This window comes from Festucalex cinctus, chromosome 10 (assembly GCF_051991245.1).
Source record: "Festucalex cinctus isolate MCC-2025b chromosome 10, RoL_Fcin_1.0, whole genome shotgun sequence".
Lineage (NCBI taxonomy): Eukaryota > Metazoa > Chordata > Actinopteri > Syngnathiformes > Syngnathidae > Festucalex > Festucalex cinctus.
The window spans coordinates 25,691,232-25,715,991 of NC_135420.1; the positions used below are offsets into that span (position 1 = coordinate 25,691,232).

Sequence of the window (24,760 nt, forward strand, 5' to 3'; positions counted from 1 at the left end):
ACAAATCTTTTCCGGCGACCTTTCTTTCATCTCGTGTGGAATTTGGCAACTCGGGGTGAGGCGGGTTGGGGAGAGGGCGGGGGGCGCTCCCACGCCCGCCCTCCTCACCCATTCAGTACGGGCATGTGTGTCACTCTCAATGTGTGTTTTGTGTGTGTTTGTGTGGGTGCGAGGCTGTGAGTTTGACTCAGGAGGCAGCACTGCGGCTCAGGTATGTTATTTTGAGTATTTCAATTTCCATATTGATCATTGATTGGCAGCTTGACTTCTTAATAGTCATCATTGCTATTCAAGCAAATGAATGAATGAATGAGTAACTACTATGGTGGAGCGTTTGGATTAAACAGGAAGGCCTGGTTCCAAGTTTAAATGCAAAGATTTGCAGGTTCCAGTGTTTGTGCTTTTTGTGTGCGTATTAGTGTGTGTGCGTGTGTTTGTGTGCGATGGAGCCTGGCAACATGAGTGTGCGCATGTGTAGATCAGCTGCTGCATATGTCTGTCACTCTTTTAGTAGTATGTGCGTCTCATGCTCACAAATGTACGCGCCATGTCGTTATCGGTTTGTTTGACTAATGTTTTTGTAGTTTTCAGCTGATATTTGTGTGGTTTTTGGTTGATATAATATTTGGCTGATAGTGTGTTTTCACATGGTATTTGTATCAGTATTCATTTCTACTATTATTGTCAATTTTCTTGTCTAATATTTATGTACTTTTTGTAGGTCTGTTTGTATATTTTTGTTTTTTTCTAATAATTTCATGTTTTTCAGTTATGTTAATTTTTGGTCTTATAATTCTTTTCTTTTCAAATATTTTTGTATTATTGTTGTCTGTTTATTTCATCCATTTAATTTTAGGATTTTTGTCTAATACGTTTTGATAAAACAAACTTGTTTTTTTTATATATATATTTAAGGGGTATTTTTACCATTATAATTTTGCATCATTGTTGTAGAATATTCCAGTTTTTTTTTTTTGTTTTTTGTTTTTTTGTTGTTTTTTGCCCAGCTTTAATTTTTTGTATTTTTTTTTCTAACATGCAGCTAATACTTAACTTTTGTTACAATGTTGGATTTTTTTTTCTTAACTATTTTTCTATTTTTATATATTTTTTTATTTATTTTATTTATTTTTCTTTTATTTATTTTGTATTTTTGTTATTTAAAGAAATTGTTTTGCTTCGCTAAATTGTCGCTAAAATATGTAATGTATCTCATGAGGAATACGCAGTTTGGAAAATGAATGGATGTTTAGACGTTTGACTTTTGATCCATTAATTTTGCCAGTGTGAACATTTATTTGGTCTGTCCATGATTTTCCCCATGGATAATGCGTGAAATTCGTGACTTCTTCAGGTCTTATAGCAGCCAATTCCGATTTAGCGCCGCTCGACCCGAGGCATACGCATCCCAGCTCGTCATTCCGCAGCTGTCCGCCGAGTCCGGAATATTCCGCCTGACCTCCGAAGCCCTCGCTGTCATGAAAATGTCTTCTTCTGTTTTACTGCGGCCACATTCCTGCATTTATCATCTCTGGCTGGCGTCCGTTTTTCTTTTTCCGCCGTGACGCACAAGTTGTGATTGTCCTTATTAGAATAATTACAGACAGTGCCGAAAAATCTGTGTGAAGTTACTTTCAAGTTAATGAGCCTAGCGTGTTAGCTGAAGATCAGAGACGCAAATGTTGGCTTTCTTTGTTGCTATTTGAGCAGATTTTTGTCAACAAATGACAGTTTGGGATCTTTTGTGACTTGTTTAGTCCGGTAAATTTGAGTCCATCTGTTTGTTCCGTTTGATGTCAAGGATCACGGAATGAAGACTTTAGAACGCTACGTTAGCATATTACGCTAGCCGCCATTTGCTTGTCACACGTGATCAAAAAGTGGCCGGCTTTTTGTAAATAAAGGACTTTGATTTGCATTCTCTGTTTGTGCCATTTGACAAAGAGCGCAGAGTAAAGATTCAGACAACTACCAGCATGTTAGCTTCTTGCGCTAGCATCTGCTTGTTACTTGTTAGTCAAAATTAACAGTGTTAAAAGTGTTTGTTTATTTTGTAGTATTTAAGCTGACATTATCTGTTGTCACTTGAGATCAAAATGTAGTGAAATATCTCTCTGTTCCAGGTTGTAAGACTTAATTTTCATTCGTAGTGGATTCTCAGATCGAGCCTGCTAAGTTAGCTTCTCGTGCTAGCATATTCTTGGCACTTTTGAACAAATGATAAAGGTCTCATAGACAATACGATTCTCAAAAAGGTTGGGTGGAATTTCAGCATGAATCTAAAATGTGCTTTATTTACCAGGGAACTTCTTGTATATTTGACCTGTTCTTAAATTTTGATTGACCAACTGGTCAGTGTTTCAGTACTTTTCACACAACTTCCTGTTCTCTACCAATTCATAACAGGTAATCCAAACATTTGGAATTCAGGCAATTCCGTTGGTGCTTACTTAGTTCATCAGTTTTTCAACGTTTACGTCATAGCCAGAAAAACAGGTGTTGTGTGTCAGTGACGGATTGAAGTTAGCTTTAGCGCATAGCATTACGTAAATGACTAATCAAGTGGATAAATCAACATTTTACCTCACTTTTACCATTATTTAGAACTTTGTTGTATTGTGTAAACTTAGAGTTCAATAGAGGGCAAGACATATCACACAATGTGAGCCTTAATAAACAACTTAAGATAACAAAGAGGCTCCTGGTCTGCTTGACAACACTCGGACAAGTTGAGGCAACATCGGTGTGACATCCTGTCAAAATACAGGCCTTCAAAATAAAACAACAAACAGTTTGATGCTTGTTTATTGAGTGTTATTGGGTTTGAAAGCGCTATATAAATAAAGATGACTTGACTTGACTTGACTTGACTTTAATAAGTCACCCTTTGGTCCAAGTACTGTGAAACTATTATGCAATGTGCGTCTATTTTGAAAGTCAGATGTTTGAACAAATGTGTTACGCCGATGTTTCCTGAGTGTTGCCGAGAAGACCAGAAGGGTTATTGCCTTGTTAATAAAAAAAACTAAAAAAAAAAAAACTTGCCTTGCCAACTATTGAACCATTTAAAACCAAACAGATGTACACAAATCGGGGCAAAATTCAGATTGGAAAAAAAAAACCTTTTGAAAACTGATACAAATATGAGGGAAACCAAGGTTACCATGAACTGGAGTGTTTAGGAAAGTAGAAACCGAGTTTCACTCTCACGCTCGCTCTCTCTCTTTGGACGTCTCTATTGTAGTTTGTAATTAAGTCTAAAGACGAGCTCTGCGGGTCCAGCTGCACTCTGCTTGAACTCGTGCGGTTAGCTGCGCTTCACGACGCTGGGGCAACAACAGACAAACACGGATCACTACGTCCTCTTTGTCCCAGATTATTATTATTATTATTTTTTGCATCCTACATTGATTATGTGAAGTGTGTTTGCTTGCGAACGTTCTCCCACGCTTCCTGTCCAGATCGCATCACCGCCATCTGGCACGGGATGCTTTTTCGGTTTGTGGTGAAAGGAGAGAGCCGCTCTGGTGGATTTTTCCGTCAGCGGCGGCAAAAATAAAAGCAGGGTGAGTGCAGGCCAAGGTGGCTCTTTGCACGCACTCGCAAGGCCAGTGCACAAAAAACGTATTTAATTTCAACCATTTTTAGATAGTTTTGGTTTAGATGGTGGGTAAACTTTTTTTTTTTTTTTTTTGTCAAGGGCCACATTTGCTTTTTAAATGGCCAGAGGGTCATTCCGAGATGATGTACAAAAAGAAACAAAAAGTTACACTATTCACGTAAAACCTCAAAATGGTTTATTTCAAAATTGTAATAATAGTAAAACAATTGTGTTATTCATAATTAATTTTAATGAAGTTAAATTAGTCAATAAATGATGGGAAATATATCGATTTTACAAATGTTTTAGTATGGAGTATGATGATCAAATAAAAATCCACAATTACGCACATTTTTTAATTTTTATTTTGAATTAAATTAATAATTAAAAAATTTATTTGACGAAATAAAAAAACAGCTATTTTTTTTACTTATTTTATATAAAAAAATGTATCTTCATTTTTCGCTTTATCATTTATAAATAAATAATAAATGCATGAGTAATTTTTTTTTTTACTAATATACATAATATACATATATAGTTATTAAATGGTGAATAATTGGTTAATGTATTAATTATAAATAATTTAAAAAATAGAAACTTTTGATATTAATGTAAATTTGCCAACCTTTTGTAAAAATGAAAGCCATTCACTCACTGCCTTGAATAATAGCTTTCAATACCTTGTGTGGAAAAAAAAAGTATTTTCTTATTGTAAACAACATAATAAAAAATATCACAATTACTTTGTATCAGCTGAAAATCACATGATCCAATCTGGGCAACTCCAGTTATTACACGAGACAATTTTACACATTTTAGATCCTCATATTAGCATTTGTTTTTAATATAGCTCAAATACAAATACCCATTTGTTTGGGTTGGCCAATGTGGCCTTTGAGCAGAGAATTTGGGTTTGGAACATTACTTGTGTTGTGTGCATGTTGACAGGCTTTTGGATGAGCAAGATGGCATATGCATGTTGGGCGTGTGTTCACCAATGTGGAGGAGAAAAGGCTCTTCATTCACCATCTCTCGAATAATAGCTTTCAAAATGGAATTTGTGTGCACAGGAAATGGGTGGTAAGGCTACACCGGGGCCAAGAAAAGAATCTCCACCTTTACTTTCACCCTCCCTCCCTTCCTCTTCAAATCAGCCTTTTTTTTTTTTTTTTTTTTTGATAGATGGTTTACTGCCGCACGCCATACGGAAATAAATGCTAACATCTGTTTCTCGCAGACTTGGGTTGAGTAATTATCTGTGATGATGCCGGACCATTAAAGTTGATTAAACCGGGACGTTATTGTTGGCTGCGTTGCGGCAGTTCATCTGTCGACGTCTAGCTAAGTCGCGTTCTTAAGATTTGCCCAAGTGCACACAGTTAGCTTTTTGGCAACTGACTTTAATTTGGATTGTTTTTTTTTGCGAGCGCTGCTGTTTGTTTGAGTCCAAATTGTTATGTTGATTGCTACATTAGCTTCTTGAGCTAGCATACACTTGTCACTTGAAAAAGTAAGGCTGTCACTATCCTATCGATTATTCCATCGATTACTCTCTAGAAATTTTTGTGTCGACCAATGTTTGTGGTCAGCTTCGCAAAATTAGCTAATTGTTTTCCGCCAGCCCTAATATCATTGAATATGATTTGAGCAGTGTGTATCAAAATGGCCGCCTTTCGCACTAACCAGAAGCCAAAAAGTAGCTCTTTGCTTCAAAAAGGTGGATTTTCATCTGGAGTGTGAGTGCTGATGAACTTTTTTGACTTGTGTTGATGAGTGAAGACGTAGCGTTAGCTTCTCAAGCTAGCATACAATCTTCACATGTGATCAAAAGGCAGAATTTTAAATGTTTGTATTCTAGATTCATATTTTAATTAATATTAGTGGAGGATCCAAAGTCTTTATTGATCAACATTTTGTGAGAAAAATGCTGTGATTTGGATTTCACGAGTTTTCAGCAAATAAGTTGTTCGGTTCGCCTGAAAAATCAGTGGGGTTCCCATGTATTAAAGGTGCATTGTGCCGTTTAAAAAGGTAATGATTGAGCTTTTTCTACATCATACATGCTCCACCAATGCCCAGATGAGAATTTAAGTGTCCTGACTGTTTTACTCCGACTGTACTTATCAGCTTTTATCTTCCCTTTATAATAGAGTGTGCGGACCCCCGCACACTCCACAGTTCCTTTGGTGAGAGGGAGGGGGCGGAGTTTTTCTTACCTCATGTCTTCGTTTGTCAACTTTTTAAGATCGTGCACGTACTCGCACGCGCACAATGAACGATCCTAACACAGATGCTGCAGTTACACTTTGGGCCAGAGGTGGCAGTCGTGAGTAAAAAAGTGACAAACGGCACGATGATCCGTTAAGTTTTCTATTGATTCACAAATGAAACTGGAATAAAAAAAAAAAATGGCAACAGACAGTGAGGAAAAACCAACGCAAGTGGTTTCTGTCACTCCCGTTTTTTTTTTTTGTTTTTTTTTGTCTGTATAAAAACACCTCGCACGTCCGCTCCCTATTGTGTTAACACGCAGCCTGACGTGTTAAAATGAGACCGTCGGCCAAGTCGAAGCGCTTCCTGTCGCGATTAGACGGCGCAGCACGCCCAGCCGGGTTCTGCCCCACCTGTCATCATCATTTCCACGTTTCTTTTTCTCTCGCCAGCGCCGCCGCGGCTAATTATCCACGGGCACTTTTTCCTCCCACCCACGCTGTCAGGTGTCAGTCGTCCGGTGTGAAGTGTCGTCTGACTGTTTTGCCGGTCCTAACTCGAAAGGTGGTTGGGGTCAAGATATTACAAAAATGGGCTCCAATTCAACACACCTTATGATTGAATAGCTAGCTTGGTTGATGGAGAAAATAAACACAATTTATTTATTTTTGCATGGCTGCTGTACTTACAGTAAAACAAGACGGGTGAGGGCTGCACACTGTCTCTTTAAATAGCCCATACATGAATCAAAGTGATTTACACGAGTGCCACTCACCGGCGCATAATTCAACTTATGATTATGTTGGAGGGAACGGGGAGGGGAAAGGGCGTATCTGCTTCCCGCAAATGTGCTTCCGCCTCGGGCATTGCTGCCGTTTGCCACTTGACTCTCAGACGAGCGTGGGCAGGTGTATGTGTGTGTGCGTGTATGTGAAGGGTGTGATTGAGTTATGATGAGACTGACAGGCCTCTGTCTGCGGATTCGGTGTTTGTTTTCCTGTGTGCGCTAGTAGTATTCGTGTGTTCGATGTGTGACTTTATTGGGCGTGGCCTAGTGAGTGACGTAATTGGACTGGAGTCAGCTTGGCTGGTGTCTGTGAGTTGAAAGGCCTGCAGCAACTCATTTTAAACGTTTTCATTTTGTACTCGGCGACTGTGGCTCGCCTTGCCCACATGTAAGAGCATTGCAGTACTTTAATTGCACTGTTTTTTTTTTGGGCGTTTTTTTTTTTTTTTACACACTTCACCTCACATGATATGATATGAATGATGAAATCATTTAATCATTTAGAATGGAGTGAATGAAATGGAATGGTGTTAGCAGAATATGGAATTATATTAGATGATATGAAGTGATTTCGAATTAAATGGAATCCTGTGGAATGCAATGGAATGATGTGGAATGATATTGAAAGATATGGAATGACAGTGAATGAAAATGATTGGTATTGGAGAAAAATGGGGAATATGTGGTGGAAAAATGTGTAAAATCATTAGTAAGGTGAAGTGAATGAGCTAAACATTGGTAATGATATAAATCTATTATGTTAAAAGTCGGGGTGTCGGGCGATAATTATTAATCATAATTAATCGCATGACTTCAATAGTTAACTCACGATTAATTACAAATTTTATATCTGTTCTAAAAGTACAATAAAATGTACAGTATCTTTTTATAAATTCATACTCTTGTACAGGACTATCTCAGCAAATTAGAATATTGTGATCCAGTCCTTTATTTTCTGTAATGCAATTAAATAAACAAAAATGTCATACATTCTGGATTCATTACAAATCAACTGAAATATTGCAAGAAATAGTTACAGAAAATAAAGAACTTTATCACAATATTCTAATTTTTGGAGACAGTCCTGTAAACATAAAATTGGAAAAAAATGTTAAATAGATTATGGCTACATCTTTTAGTCATATACACATATACAGATACAGTAATTTCATAATAATTCATAAAACTGAATTAACATTAAAAAGATATACTGTACTCCAAAAAAACGTGTGATATTGATTTGTGTTGAGGTCATTTTTACTGCCACTAGATGGCATAATAGCATTTGTAAGACGTTGGTGACAGCTCTCTAGTTTTTAATAAGTAACTTGTGAAATTCGGCACATTTTTAAAATTGTAAAATACAACTTGACCCCAGTCCCCACTTCACAAATAGTTTTTTTTAATTATTATTATTAAATATATTACTGTTAAATTTTGATGTGGACGTGTTTGCTGCATTGCAACTGGAATTCCCCCAGTGCAGGCTTTCCAAGTGAGTGGCGGTCATTAATCACACATTAAAAAAAATTAGTGTCATTAACGGAAGTTAATTAACTTAAAATTAAGGCACTAATTTTGACACCCCTGGTTAAAAGTGTCAATGGGAATGAAATACAATACATTTAAATGCTGGAAACATTCACGCAATCAAGTCTATTAAATGCCGAATGTTTCGATTATGTCACATTTGTGATGCAGGTGGTTCTGCGAGGGTCGCGAGCTGCACAACTCCCCCGACATCCACATCTGGCGAGATGGCGAGCTTCACACGCTGGTGATTGCCGAGGCCTTTGAGGACGACACGGGACGCTACACCTGCGTGGCATCCAACAGCCTCGGGGCGGACAACACCTCGGCTGAGGTTTACATCGAAGGTCGCGTGCTGCCTTATTTTTAGCATGAAAAAAAAAATTGAAGTTGATGGAATGTCGGTGTACAGTGGTGCCGTCGGCTGACTTCACAAAAAGCAGCAGTTTGGCAGATAGTGAACATTTGAATAACGTTTTCATGATGGATGAAATAATGGCAATCAAAACACAAATGTAACTTCGTTCTCGTCACATTTTAGGAGCGTCATCATCAGACTCAGACGGAGAAGGTTCGCCGTCCAAGTCCAGATTGGCAAGCATGCCCATGTACGTCTTTTCAGTAATGTTTTATACAAGATGAGTGGCGTAAAACATGAAAAATATGTCATCCCTATTTTTTTTTCTTAGACTGCAGAAGAAAACGACTTCCATGTCCCTGACGATACGCTCGGCGTCCCCCAAAACTCCGGAGGTTCTCCCTCATCGCTCCACGCTGGTCCAGTCACTGTCGCAGCCTGCGCAGCGGGTGAAATATCATCCATCAGCGGCGGGTTACAAAATGGCGATTCAGGGTCACGGCTTCAGATATTTTGTGTGTTTGTGTTTGGTCCCTTTAGACGCAGAGTCCGGTGCCGTCACTGTACGGCGGCGATGGCTCAGGTCCGCCTACGTTCACAAAAGTAAGTCGAAATACACGTAACTTGATTATTTTTTTTTTTTTGACAGATTTTTTTAGGAATCTTTGTTACTTTTTTTGGTCATGTATTGTATTGTATTTGTTTTTGTAATATTGTCATGTATTTGTTTCCTTTTTTTGTAAGATTGTTTTTTGTCCAATTTTTTTTGGCAGGCTTTATATTTTTGGTCATTGATTATTTCGTTCACAATCCCAAGTAGTCTCTTTTTTTTTTTTTTCTTCTTCTTAATTTTTACTATGATTTTGTCTGGGTTTTTTTTTGGTCTTTTTTCGCCATTTTTTTTTTGTTGCAGGTTTCTCTTTAGTCTTTTTTTTTTTTTTTTAACCGGTACTTTTTATTTATTGCCATCATCATCATCAGTTTTTGTGGATCGTTGTTTTTGCCATTTTTGTTTTGTTTAATATATCTTTCTACAAGTTTTTTGTGATGTTTTTTTGTCTTTTAGTTTTTTCCCTGATGTTTCTCTCATCTTTTCGTCATCTTTTGCTAATTTGTTTTCATCCAGCTGCTGCAGGACGCGCAGGCGTCCGAAGGTCAGGTGGTGGTTCTGGAGTGCAGGGTCCGTGGGGCCCCGCCTCTGCAGGTCAGGTGGTACCGCCAAGGCGAGGAGATCCTGGACTCTCCAGATTTTCGGATTCTCCAGAAAAGTATGTCACTTACCTTTGAACGCTAAAAATGCAAATTTTACGACAGCATTTTTTTTCCATATGATTCCTTGTGTGTTTTTTAACATACTTAAAAAATAAAATAAAATTGACTGATTCTTTTTTTTTTTATTCTTGGTATGAAATGTGCATCAGAGCCTCGATCTGCAGCAGAGTCAGGTACGTCCTATGATCGTCTGTCTGACTTAACAATGTCCCAAGGTGTAAGCCAGACGACGTAAACGCTCTGAATCACAACAAGGCACACACTTCAGTGTTCAGGTGTTTGCGCTTCAGACTGTGACTCACCTGCACGGACACTTGTTTTGACTCACCCATGTGCAAACGACAGAAACTGCCGACCTCGACGATCACGTCTCATGTGTCTGTCATGTCTCATTTGCAAAGAAATAGCGTGTCAGCGTTGCAGTCGGTGTCTCGTTTCCATTTTACTGCTTTCGCCCCGGGGCGACGTTTACACTCCACACATTCAAGTGGTGCGGCGAATCAAAAGGGTGTCGCAGTGAAAGATTTGCAGTTTAGAAAGAGGGGAGATGAAATGTAGTCAACCTAAAATGACCTCAGGGTTCAGCTCAGTAAACAGCGAAAACAGAAAAACGTAGTTACAAATGTAAATCGAGAACATCAGATGACCTAAATATGATCCCTGTGGGACCCCGCAGGACATATCTACTTGGATCTTCAGCACATTTCTTCCTGTTGTTTAACATTCTTGATGTTATTCTCATGTTTTGTTTTCCTCAGATGAGATTTGCACCCTGGTTATCGCCGAGGCCTTTCCGGAAGACGGAGGCCTGTTCTGCTGCTCCGCCTCCAACGCGTATGGTTCAGTGAACAGCTCCGCCCAACTCACTGTAACAGCGGGTACTTCCAGTGTTTTTGGGTTTGTCATTGCTGTGGTGGTTTGAATGAGGGCTTGTGTGGGTGGGTGGGACCCTTCATTAAGTACACCTGTTTTATGACAACATTGGGTCTTTACAACAATTAAAATGTGCAATTTTCATTGAAAGTAGAAGTAGTAGTAACTGAACAATGTGTTTATTATTCTGATTGTAGTTTGCAGTGTACTGTATCATACTCTGCGTGTTCCCTAATATTTTGGCCCTTTTGCCTAGCTAAAGACATAGCAAAGGAGAGTAAAGGTGAAGATAGAGATACCTGTATTTTCCATTTGTCACCGTTATAGTCCGCTCTTTGACCTACATTAGTACGGCTTATGGGACTGGAGTGGAACCATATCCTCCATCAAACAAATCAGATTTGATCAGAATATCCATCCATCCATTGTCTTGACCGCTTATTCCTCACAAGGGTCACGGGGGCTGCTGGCGCCTATCTCAGCTGGCTCTGGGCAGTAGGCAGGGGACACCCTGGACTGGTTGCCAACCAATCGCAGTTGATCAGAATATGAAAATTGAATTAGGATCAGAATCCGGGTTAAATTTGTCATCAGAATATGGATCCGATTAGGATCTGGGTTTAGATTGAAATCAGAATTAGAATCGGAATCAGTTTAAGACCTAACATTGGAGCCAGGACCAAAATCAGGCGCAAGATTGAGATCAGGATTAGGATCGCAATGACAAATACAATTTACATCCTAATCTGGATCAGAATCCAGATTGATATTAGGATCATGACCTAGCTCAAGACTGAGATCAGAATTATGAGAGCAAACTGTGGAATTTGAAGGCAAATTTTCCACCCCTTTGAAACATGAAGTGTTCAGTGCAAGAGTGAGTGCGTCACACAGTCAGAGGGAGGTTTGACCAAACAGGAAGTGCCTGATCTTGAGTGGGGGGCCGCTTCAGATGAGATGATACACAGACACTGAGTTAGATGAAAGCCAGAATGAGAGGGGGGGGGGGGCAATAAAGGAAATATTCCCATTCTCCCTGCTGTTTATTTCCCCTCAGGAGCCGAGGACTCCTCCTCCAGTAACGGCGTGTCTGGAGATAGCTCCGCAATGGAGGATGGGGCATCCTTCCCCCCACCGCCGCCCCCGCCCCCGCCCACCGAGATCAGCCTGCTGGAACTGCCACCCAAGATGCCGCCTCAGCAAGTGGAGCTGTGGCCTCCGGATGGCGAGGAAAGGCACGAGGAGATGAGCTGCGTGCCCAATGGCCAACCCGCCTCTCCACCGTCTCCGCCTGCAGAACCCGCACCCCCGCCTCCTCCCCCGCCTCCCCCTCCGCCGCGATCTGACCACACTTCAATCAAGGTCCCATCAGACTCACCTCCCACCCCTAGAAGGCTGTCGCCATCCCCCGGCAGGGAGGCCCCGCCACTTCCCACCAAACCCAAACCGAAGCTGTGAGTACCTGCCCCCGCCGCTTGTCTGCACTCTGGGGGGGGGGGGGGGTATCATACCCTCCGCCAGCGAGGCGCCGATGGGAGACCTGATAGCGTTGTGAAAGGGTTAAAAGGGAAAGAGGGGAATCCCGGAAACAAAAGCATTCCGCTGCCATGACAATGTTTCCGTGTGCCAGGATAGTCTGCCAGATGCCGCCTTTATGTGTATTTACAGTAAATACCCGTGAAGTTGTAGTTCACCATTTGAATTTGCATTTTTGGGGGTGGGGAACCGATCCTCCAGTACTCACCTAAAAATGTACCCATGTTGTGAAATCTATAGGCAATTAAAACCATTTTTGGGTGGTCATCCATTACTCACAGATTTTAGCTAATAGATTTCAAACCAAAACTGGATTAAACCCAAATCTGATCCAAAGTTGGGTAGACTATTTCAAACCACATTTAATTAACCTTGAAGATTCAAAAGTAGATTTGGAAATCCAATCCTGCCTTTAAACTAGATTAATCCAAAAAAAGAAAATCCCAAATCTGGATCAGTTTGATCCTGAAAAACAGCATTAAATTAATCGCATAGTATTAAAGTGTGATTCCATATTATAGTGTTACATCTACTCATCAATAAATAAGCATCACTTCCCTTTCCCGGATTTGGAAATCTCAATCCAAGAGGATCGTGATTATTTTTGATCCCGTCCAGCAAAGTTTTTAACTACCGGGATAGATTATCCTGATCCATGGATGAGGACAGTGGGATTTGGAAATCGGGATCGATTTAATCTGGATTAAATTTTTGAAATACTTGCACCAGAATTTAATCTTGATTTTTATTTCAGTAATTCATTATCCTAGTCCTGATCTCAGTTCTAATCTTGATTCTTATTCTGCTTGGTCTTAATCCTGATTCGTCTCAGTATTGATGCTGGTACTTGTTGTGATTCTGATCTTAATTTAATTCCTGATTCAGGCCTTTGTCCTTATCTCTGTCTTATTCCTGATCCCGGCCCCGATTGTGATCTTTTTCTTGATCCTGTGTTCTGATTCTAATTTTCCACATGATTCTGTTCTTGATCTTAATTCTGATTCCATCCTGATCATCCTCTTTATATAAGGATTGGTTTCAAACGTGTAAATGAAATTTGGTGCAAACAATAACATGAAATTCTCCGTTTGTGTCGTGCTGCTGATGGAGGCTGCGGCTTGGCTGCCAGGCATTGGTGGAATATCTGCGCCGTGACTCACGGCATGTTTGTGGAAGTGGAAGTAATCAACTCCCTAATGAAGTCTTAACAATAGCTCCCTCGCTGAGGTGTTGCTTGCGGTTTTGCGCGCAAAATCAGCAGCATGTGTGCTTCGGATGTGGTTTCACCAGCAAGCGAAAGTGAGAGCGGCTCACTTTCCACGAGGGCGACAACAGAAAGAGGCCTGAGGTGGGGAGCGGAAAAGCTGAACGAGAGGCAAGAAAAATCATATAATGTCCCATCGGCCTCCTGTGTTGAGAGATGGGCTGTCCTTAAATGGACATGCGAGGCTTGGGATTGGCTGAGACGCCAGGCCAGCTCTGCACGCAATTGGCCGGTCAGGCTAGAGTGACCTGCATGGAATGGAGAAAGTTTCCAAAAAAGGAAGAGAGCTGTCGGAGCTGACCTTCCTCGCTGTGTGGAGAAGGGGGGACAATGGGGGGAAAAGAAGGGGGGCTGGTGAACAGTACAGTGGAAGCAGGTCACGGAAGACCTCAGTGGACTCGTATGTTTGCGAGTTGACAGCATGGAAACTAAACGGTCTGCTCACAGACAGCGGACGCCGTGGTTCCCCGGAAAGAACATTCCGGTAGGCTAAACAGGGACCACCACGCACAGATAAGTGCACAATCATGTCACTCGCAGGGAATCCAGTTTTATCCAAATGAGGATTATAGACCAATTCATAATAATTGGAAACAAAAGGTGCAAGGATAATTGCGTGTGCCATGATATCTTGATACTGGTTCTGATCATGATCTCAGTCTCAATCCTGACAATGGATGGGAATTTGATCTGAATCTTTGTACTCATCCTGACCACAATCTGGATTTGATCCTGGTTCCACTTCTGAAGTCAATCAAGTCTAAATCCTATTTCTGAAATTAATGTTGGTCTTAATCTGGATTCTAGTCCGGGTTCTAATTTTAGTCTGAATACCAACTGTGATCATAATCTGACTCTAAATCATGATACTTATCCTAATTCGGATCTCAGTCTTGATCCTTAATCTCACGACTGCAACTCATTTCGATCCCAATACTAATCCAGATTCTCACTTTGTGAAAAAGCATTCCTTATTCAGATTGCAATCTTAATTTCGATTCTAGCACCAATTCTAATCTGTTTGTCTTCTTGATCTGATCCTGATCACTGTTGAGTGTGCTCATCTTAAACTGGATTTTTGTCCTTATTAACTTGATGTTAGAATCTTGATTCTGATTCTGACCCAAATCTTAAACTGGATCTTAACTTGATGTTAGAATCTTGATTCTGATTCTGACCCAAATCTTAAACTGCATCTTAACTTGATGTTAGAATCTTGATTCTGATTATGACCCAAATCTTAAACTGGATCTTAACTTGATGTTAGAATCTTGTTTCTGATTCTGACCCAAATCTTAAATCTGACTCTACTCCTGATCACGATCTCAATCTAATTCCTGCTCTTCCTCCTGATTCAAATCTACTTGATAATGCTACTCTCAAATCTCAATTGGGATTCTTGTCATAATTATAACAATGTGGACCCTGACTCCTGTCTTGGTCCTTACAATGCTGCTCCTGATCCAGATCTCAAACTCCATTCTTGTGTCATGCTGCCGGTCTGATAAACTATCATGTTTTACGCTTTGACTGGCTTCTTGCCTACTGTAATGCGTCAACAATAGCAATGACTCAGAGACCCGGCCTCATGTTACTTGACATATTGACCCCCCCGCCCCCCCCCCCCCCCCCCCACTCCCCAACAGACCCCCACTCCCATCAGCATCCATCAACACTGATTCATCAACAGGCTGGAAAACACTGAAAGCGTGGTGGGGGCGTTATTAGACACAAAAATAGAAATGAGTCACTCACAAAGGTATTTAAAAAAAATAAAGTTGATAAAGTCATTTCTGAACACATGAAGCATGGTGGACATTATGTCGTAAACGTCCCACTCAATGTTTTACGTACATTATGTATTTTCATTTCATTTCATTTCATTGACGGATGCATGTTAGACATATGATGTGGTGTGCTTTGGATCACGAGCGTTTTTCTCTTAACTCATTTACTCCCAAAAACGTATAAATACGTTCTATTTTAACTATTACCATGCTCCCAATGATGTATTTATACGTTTTAGCTTTAATGCAACCTCTGAACTGAAGGGAATGCTTGAGCAATGGTAGTTATTACAAAAACTGCCAGCAGATGGCAGCAGAGTATAAGAGACCAAAAAGCTCTTTTTCCCTACAGTTTTAAACAGATTTGTGAATAATGATGAAACTTAGCCATATTCTAATGCTAATCGATGCAAAATGGAACCAGATAGAAATACATTTTTTTTCCTGATGAAAGAAGAGGCTCTAATCTTTCTTTTGGTAGGGTCAATGTTTTTATAGCAATAGGACACAATATTCTATGGGCCTTGCAAAATCAGTCCAAATCCAGTAAAACAGCAAACATGTCCTGGGAGTGAATGAGTTGAAGACAGCGATATAGATTCTTTAAGAAATTTTCATTCACTTTGCGTGCTGAAGCTTCTCGTCAATGAAAGTGACACTTGGCTCAAACTGCAGTCCAGGTCACATAAAACCATAATGTTTCATACACAAATCACCCTCAATGGACCAAAGGAGGACTCGTGTGTCTTTGCATTTGTCCCCCGTTTCACATGATACTTTTGAGAACGACGCCTTCAACCCGTCTTCCATTATGACGCTGTCACGCGTCAAACTCGAGCGCATTCGAGCTGCGTTTTAAAGACAAAGACAGTGAAGTGATTGGAGACCTCACAGGGAAGATTATTTACTCTGAAAGTGCTTTGTTGTGATAGAGGAGAAGGAGCGATGTGGTATGCTTTGGATCATGATCGTTTGCTTTCCATAGATAGATGATGGCCATATAATGAGGTTGTTTTTTTCCTTTCTGTTGCTTTTCCGGAGACAGATGAGGGAGTTATGATGTGGTATGCTTTGGATTAAGCCCATTTTGATTCCATAGATTAGATCAGGGGTGACCAAATGTTTTCATTTGAGGGCCACATAATGAAGAGAAATTGTGTTTAGTCCTAAAATTATACAAATAATTGATTTGTGCTTTTGCATATTTAGAAAAATGCTGCAGTATATAAACCAATTTATTTGTAATATGGAAGGAGGGTTATTATAGTTTTGGAATTCATCATTTTAGTTAGTTTTTATTAGTTTTCAGGGTTGCTTAGTTTTTGTTTAGTTTGTTAGTTTCAGTATTAGTATTGTTTTTTTTGGTTTTTTTTTTTATGTGTATTACTTGTGCGCAATATTTAAAAAAACAGCATGGGAGCGACGTCATCTTTTGGTGCTTTTCTATTGGCTGCTGCTAGATGATGTCACTTCTGTGTGACATACTTTCAAACGTCATCATTCCGGGTAATATCAAAATAAATCTGCTAAAAATCACATTTAAAATCATCCCCAAAAGGCTCATTGCATTAAATGAACTACCAAAGGCTAAAACGGACATATTTGCTATAATTATAGTTAGTTTTGTAAACATAAAATGTAGTTTCAGTTCATATTTGTTTTTTATTTTATTTTTTCGTTTTTATTTTATTTCGGTCACAATATTATCTTTTGAATTTTAGTTTTAGTTTTTTCATTAGTTTTTAGTTAACTAAAATAACCTTTAATGGCACCTGGTTTTTGATACCCTCCCTTCTTACTTTGACCATCTCCAAACATTTTTGTTTTGTTTATTTTATTTGAACTGAGTCAAACGCCATTTTTAGCACATGTCCCGGGCCACTGAAAAATGGACGGCGGGCCGCAAATGGCCCCCGGGCCGTAGTTTGGACACCCCTGGATTAGATTGATGGATGTTGAACCACTTGTGCTCTTTTATGCAGGAAAAGAGAGAGAGAGAGCAGGGAATATGTTTTACTCTTCAAGTTCTTTTATTGTGAAGGCCGATGGAGGGAGGGAGGAGGAGGCCCTGCCTGGCAGACAGCCTGACTCATGCGGAGGGCGGGAGGGTGAGGGAGCGAGAAAAAGAGAGGGAGGGAGGGTGGGAGGGAGTCAGAGCGTGTCTGTCAGCGTCTGGGCCTCCGAGCCGCTCTCTATATAGGTCGCTCCTACCTGACAGGGCCGCAGACGTCCGCACGCTCCTGCACGGAAAGGACGCGAAACGCTCCAAAAAAAGGTAAAGCCATCCCGATCGTTTGCTTTGGACTGAAAGTTGCGCCTCGGGCTGCGTTAACCGCTTTTGACGTGCCTTTCTTTGGACTTTGATGAAGTTGGAATAGTTTCCCGTGTTTGTGTGTTTTGGATTAGACAAAAGTATTGTCCTGCTTTGTTTTTGCTTTCCTTCTCATAACAAACTCGGTTTAAGTGCTTCCTCCTCCTGCTTCTGCTTCTGCTTCTCCTGCTGCCGCTAATCCCATTTGATGGAGATGCTGTCCCGTTGCGATCCGGACAAGAATGCGTCCGGCATTCCTTGTGTGATTGAGGGAGAGAGAAGGAGGAGGAGGACGGATGAAGGTGCAGAAGGATGGTTGGAGGACGTGAAATGTGAGACGCAAAAGGAAGAAAAAAGCCTCTATGTGCTGCCTTTGAAAGGAAAACAGTCTGGTTCTATTTTATGTGTGTGCATGTGTGTGTGTGTGTGTGTGCAATTAGAGGCCGCGTAGAGCCAAGGAGCGGTTTTGAAGGGGTTTGGGGGGGTTGCTTTGAGAATGGGCCTCGGTGAAGAAAGTCTTTTCCAAGTCAGCTGACAAGGCAGGCGAGTGAGGAATGAAACTTTTTTTTTTTTTCTCTTTGATCAAATGTGTGTCATCTCATGTTTAGGAGGGCAACGGTCAGCCAAGATTGTCCCGGGAACATTCCTATCAGCAGAGTTCTTGCCAAAGCTGTCGGTGAGGCTTGAAAGTCCCACTTTCAGATGAGTTATGACTTCATTACATAAGCGTTCCTTTAAAAAATAAAAAATAAAAATGAAAGGTTGCAGCCGTTATTTTCAGGGTCAAATTTGTCATTGAATGAGACATGGAACCATATTTGGGAGCTTTGTGCTGGCTAGGAGGTGGAGGGGTGGGGGATTATGAAACCATGCACCCTTTATTATTAGTATTCAACCAGGTCATTTGATTCTCAGGGCAGATCACGACCATTTTATTATAGTTTTTCCCCCTTTTTAAAAATAGTTGTTATAATTTGCATTGTATTACTTACAGCATAACGAATTGCTTTTAATATATATATATATATATATATATATATATATATATATATATATATTTAAATGTTTTATTGTAATTATTTTGTTTTGTTTACCTTTTTATTTTACTATTCAGTGTTTTGTTTGTTTCTGTTTTTAATTCTAATATTTTATTTTTTTCTATTATTTTTTTTTTCTTGTTTTCATTCTATTTTAGTAGATATTGGATTGATGGTCGTTATAGTTTATTATGGTGCCATGGGTCAGAAAATAGATGGATGGATGAGTTTATATTGTATATTTGTTTTTGTTATATAGTATATTACTTTTTATTTTCTGTTTATTTATTTTTAAATATTTTGTTTTACATTTCCATTTTGATGTATTTATAAGATCAGTGTATTTATATTTTAGATTTCTTTTGTATTTTAGTGTTTCATTTGTTATTTTTTACTTTAAATTTAAATTTAATTTAATTTAATTTTAATTTTATTAAAAATTATGCCTTATTTATTTATTTTATTTTATTTTATTTTATTTTATTTTATTTTATTTTATTTTATTTTTAATTCAATGCTTACTTTCACACCAGTAGGGATATACAGTTAATACATTTTATTTTCCACGATATTGAATCACAACTTTTACTTTGTTTGTTGATTGGCCGGCAAAAGTCACATGGCTCCCTGCGTACGCAAAATCTTTGGGGCTGACGGATGCCATTGGTGTCAAGCCACTGTTGGGAAATGATGACGTGTTTCCTGTCCTAGGCCCGAATCAGCTGCAGCAGCGTTTTAGCGATGCCTGACTCACATTGGAGAGTCTGTTATTGGTCCACACTCACATTTCCTATGACCCCCGAATGCACCACTTGTCTCGTGCCTGTAGCGTGGCGTGGCTGGCTTTGTTTGCAAACATCCAGCACGGCCTCATTAGCGGCCGTGCGCACTTATCAACTTCCTGTAACCGTCCCCCCCACCCCCCGTCCCCAACATTTCCTGTCATCAGCTGGCTTGTCAAATGAGGCGGCCAGCTGCGCCGATGCGGCGGCAGCTATTTATACTGAAAGCCGAGCGAAACCGAAATGCGGTGTCACAGCTGGAACGAGGAGCAGGCAGAGGGCAGCGCCTTCAAAGCGACTTTTTGCGGGGTCGGCTTGGATCGGCCCGAGAGCGCAAACACAGCTGCGTCGCCATGGCGACGGAGGAACACTTCCCTCCTTTAGTTGAGGCCTCGGGACGTGTGAGCAGCGGCGGACCTTATAATCACACGCGGCGGCTTTGTTTTGTTTTTGTAATGGCTTTTATATGGGCTTTCTAAAATGTCGAAATGCTTCCAATAAACCCAGTTATTTTCTTACTTTCATGCTTTTTGATGTATGATGTGGTATGCTTTGGATCATGAGCTTTTCCTTGCCTTAGGGCAAATGATGTGACACGCTTTGGATCATCGGTTTCCTTGTCTTATATGATGGGAGGATGGACGTATGGACGGACGTGTAGTTGCCGAATGTGCTTTTCTGTGTCGTGCGAGGAGTGCGAGACGAGGCCGCGATGAAAAAAAAGTTTCCCCTCCGCTGGTGCTCGAGTGTTGACGACGCTCGCGCACAGCCAAAAAAGGAAATCGAGCTGCTGCAGAACTCGCGCCAGCTGCCAAACGATTCCAGTAAAAAGCACTCTTTCGCTCTTTGGGGAATGCGAGCAGCTAATGTATATACATGCTGGACGCACGCGAGCGCGTGGCTCTTTAAAAAGAAATCATTGTTTGGGATGCAGGATTGTTAGGAAAATAATTTTCAGGGTCGCAGGACTGTGCGGTTGTGATTGTCGGACATCTGGAAGAGATTGTGAGGGGCACGTGAACGAAACCCTGGGGGACTCCTGATTATCTTTACCTCTTGGGGATTTGCCTTGTACTCAACAGGCGCTGAGTTTAGTTTGAAAGTTCCAACCTTAAACTGACCTACATTCATGTTTATTGTCATAAGTCCTCTTGTGTTCACTCAGGACTGAAGCAATTGCACGGCTCGCCGGTTTTTCATGCGATACATATAAACAAAATAATCGACAAGGACTACAAATAATGCACAGTCAAAAACTAAAACTGTGGCGTTCTTTTTTTCATAAATGGACTAATTAACTAACAAATTATTCCCCCCATATTTGAAACACTGTTATCGTTATTGTAATCATAGTAATAATGGAATTTTTTTGAAAAAAAATCCAAATATTTGATATAATTTATTTTTTAAGTAGTGAAAATAGTTACTCTTCCTGGTAACTAGTTACTTTTATTATGAAGTAATTCAATTACTAAGTTCAAGAGATACTTTACGTATTTAGCCATTTTTGGCAGTCAAACATTGTTTTGCCTATAATAAATTAGATATTTTCATTATGTTTAATGTACAATTAGTACCTTTTAAAAACACATTTTGCAACTTGCTGTCGACTGAAAATGACATCACAAGGGCTCACAAGGGTATGCTTTTATTTGCAAATTTTCTAATTTCTAAAAACACACATTGTTGTTCATTTTGTGGGATGCTGGAGCAGACGAAGTAGGACGGTTTCAATGTCCTCGTCTGCATGTGTGACTGTGAAGGAAAGGCGGCGCAGCGCTGATATCTTATCAGCCTGCCGCTGTCCACGAAGTGTGGCTAAAAACGCGTTGACAATGCACGGAGGAGATAAGCGCCACACCAGCGCTTCCTGTTGTTCGCCACTCGTGTGTCACTGCTGATGTTTTGGTTTCTAATTGTTTAAGTCTGTTTTGCCCCCCCCCCCCGATGGCGCAACCTCCTGAGGTGCGGTCGCCAGCGTGGTTGACTCGCTGCGTCATGACGAGGAGGACCTGTGGGATTTGATTGCAATCTAAATTGAATTGATGACAGTAACTTGGAACGAGTTGAGTTGAGTTGAATGATCAAATACACTGCATTGCACATGCCAGGCCAGTAGTTGGCGATGTGACTTTGTGAGCCCGTTTGCTTGTTTTATACGCAAAGTAGGGCTGGGTTTAAAAAAAAAAAAAATTGAATAATGTGTATTGAATCGATTTTCCTGTTTGAGGCTGAAATTGATTCATAAATCCAGGAATCAATTATTTTAATATCTCCTTTTCCAATATATTTATAAGAAAATCGAATTTTAAAGGCCAAGTTTTTTTTACTGTTTTCTTGACATTTACTGTTCACATGAATTTAATTCATTGCAGTTTATATATATATATATATATATATATATATATATATATATATATATATATATATATATATATATATATATATATATATATATATATATATATATATATATATTTACAATTATTGAATTAGAATTATGAAATTATTTTTCATCTCATCCTTGCTGATGCCAGTGAAACTAAATAATTTACTCAGTTACTTACTCGGCAAAACTGAATTTGGAATTGAATGTTTGTGCAGTTTTTTTTAAGACTTGATGTTCCATAATTAATCCATATTGGATTAAAGTGAAGTGAAGTGAATTGAATGCAATCGAAAATATTGAAATCGAATGGAACTGAACTTTTGTGAAACAAAATTGAATCGATAGAGGAAATTAGGGCTGGGTGTCGATTCTAACGTAGTGACAAAAATCTTTTGAATGAAAAATGATAGCACAAATGCTAATACAGTGCCGCTCTCCTGTGTTGTTGTTTTCACTGTGTGCCTGTTTGCTGAGTTTTTTTTTCTAAATCCATCCAAGCTTAGTCTGGGGTTGTTGTTTTTCCCCTTCACCCATTTTTTATGTTTTTCCTTTTGATTTGTGAAAACCTGACACCCTAAGGGGCAAACTGGCGGACTCCTGTTCTGTTATGCACAGTTGTGTCAATAAAGCTATTCGGATTCTGAAAAAAAAATTGACAAAGGGTTGTTTTCCATTCAATGCAGGAACGCGTTGCAGCTGAAGCAGCTTCAGGAGCAAATTCTATTGGAGCAGCAGGAAGCCGCCCTCTGGCAGCAGCACAACCAGGAAGTCCCGCCTCCGCCGCAGGAAGCGCTCCCGTCCGACTCGCCGTCTCCGCCCCTCCCTCCTCCCCCCTCCTTCCAGGAGCTGGAGAGCAGCACCGCCATGCAGGCCAGCACCTTCAACTACGCGCGGCCCAAGCAGTTCATCGCCGCCCAGAACCCCGGCGGCGGGGCCGGCGGCGGGTACGCCGCCCACTCCTCGGGGTCGTCGGCCTCCAGCCTGTCGTCCCCCATGTCCCCGCCCACCTCGCACAAAGCCTTCGGCAAGATGGCCGCGCCGCCGTTCCCCAAGGCCGCGGACTCGCCCGGCTCGCCCTTGTTCCCGCCCCCGCCGCCGCCCTTCTTCGCGTCCGCCAACCTGCCTTCGCCGTCGGGCGGCGGCCAGGACTTCCCTCCTCCTCCGCCTCCCCCGCCTCCGCCCCCTCCTCCCCCGCCCGCATGCGTGTCCCCCGCCCTCTCGGACGCATCCTCGCCATTCTCCTCCGTCCCGCCGTCTCCGGCTTCCAGCTTCCTGTCCTCGGTGTTGCCGGCCACGCCCACCATGCCGGGTAGCCCCACGGTCAACGCGCTGGGCCTCCCCAGAGGAAACGGCACTGTGTGAGTTCTCAAATGCATTTCAGTGATGTGGTCACAACTGGGGATGGGATCGACTCCGTGGATGCACAACCACCAGTAGATGGCAGCATTTCCCCGTTTTAGATACGAGATCAGCACAGTTTGTGAGCAAGGTTATGTTAGTTCACTAAAACTAACTAAAAAAATTACAACTACAATTAAAAAAAAAAACAATTTCGTTAACGAAATAAAATAACAACGAAAATGTTTTTTAAAAAACAAAAACTAACTGAAACTACATTTTATGTTAATTTATTTAGATATTAACCAGAATAAGGACGTTTGAAAAAGCACCTTTAGATGATGTCGCTCCCACTGTTTTTTTTTTTGTTTTTTTTTAATATTGTGCACAAGTAATACACATAAAAAAAAAAAAAAACAGAAACTAAAACTACTAATAATGCTGAAACTAATTACAATTAAATTAAAACTAAGCATTTACTAATTAAAACTAACTAAATCAAAAAAATAAAAATACAAAAAAATTCAAAACGAAATAAGAACTAACTAAAATGAAAAATTCCAAAACTATGATATCCCTGTTTGTGAGTCCACTGGGAGAAATGGCAGCCTTTTGAGCTACCTACTTTTTTTTTCTGGTGCTGATTATAAAAGAATGTAAAAAAGCACGAAAAGGCTTATTTTTTTTTTCTATTCTTTCATTTGGTAGATTGCTCTAAAATGGTGTACTGTACATTCCTTTGCCATGAACTATTTTATTTCCCCACCTTCAACAATTAATATTCATCAGTTCATCCTGGCATTTCTGCTTTTGGCCTGCCAGAGATAAGACGACCCGCTTTGGAATGTTGGCGCTGATAGAAGCCAGTTAGTTAGTGGGCGGGTCGATCGGGCCTAATTGTGTGGACTCAGATAATGTCGTCTTAACTTACTCATCCTTCAAAGAGGCATCATTTCAAATATATGTGATACAGTGTTAAAACAGCGCTGGGGAAACGTTCCATAAAGTACCTGCTATAGATGAAATCCGTGAAGTATTTGTATTTTTTTTACATTTTTGGAAAATTGCACCTAAAAAGAAAAATCTACAAAATAACGAGGTGAACCATGTCGTAGTGAGGGGACGCTCATGAATTATAATATTGCAACTTTAAAAAGTAATGTGCTATTTTTAATTGAATTAAACTGTAAGCAACCTTGTTAATTTTTGGTTGAGAATAAGTTTACTTGCATAATTTTAAATAAGAATAACAATAAATGATAATAATAATAATAATAATAATAAAGAAAAATAATAATAATAATAATAATAATAAAGAAAAATACATATAATACCTCCTAAAATTATTTAACAAAAAAAATTGTATTTAATTGGCTGAAACTATAAGCCTACTTGCTAATGTTGTTTTTAAAAAATGATTCTGCTAGCAAGATTTTAAATAAAATAACAATCATAAAGAATACTGCAGATAATATCTGCTAAAATTACATAAAAAAATACTTTTTTGTCTGTATTTAATTGGCTTAAACTATAAGCCTACTTGCTCATTTTGTTTTTAAAAAATGATTCTACTAGCAAGATTTTAAATAAAATAACAATCATAAAGAATACTGCAGATATCTGCTAAAATTACATAAAAAAAATACTTTTTTGTCTGTATTTAATTGGCTTAAACTATAAG

General features: G+C 39.9%; 1 protein-coding gene across 4 annotated transcripts in view; it reads left to right on the forward strand.

Moving 5' to 3' along the window:
- Positions 1 to 24,760, forward strand: part of palld (palladin, cytoskeletal associated protein) — a 55,104-nt gene that overhangs the window by 21,170 nt on the left and 9,174 nt on the right. For all 4 annotated transcript variants that reach the window (XM_077533327.1, XM_077533326.1, XM_077533329.1 and 1 more), the window contains exons 3-11: positions 8,304 to 8,479; positions 8,674 to 8,740; positions 8,822 to 8,939; positions 9,031 to 9,093; positions 9,617 to 9,758; positions 9,912 to 9,935; positions 10,521 to 10,640; positions 11,693 to 12,089; positions 22,425 to 23,099. In XM_077533327.1, the coding sequence (XP_077389453.1) occupies positions 8,304 to 8,479; positions 8,674 to 8,740; positions 8,822 to 8,939; positions 9,031 to 9,093; positions 9,617 to 9,758; positions 9,912 to 9,935; positions 10,521 to 10,640; positions 11,693 to 12,089; positions 22,425 to 23,099 (1,782 nt within the window). The remainder of the gene's footprint in view (positions 1 to 8,303; positions 8,480 to 8,673; positions 8,741 to 8,821; positions 8,940 to 9,030; positions 9,094 to 9,616; positions 9,759 to 9,911; positions 9,936 to 10,520; positions 10,641 to 11,692; positions 12,090 to 22,424; positions 23,100 to 24,760) is intronic.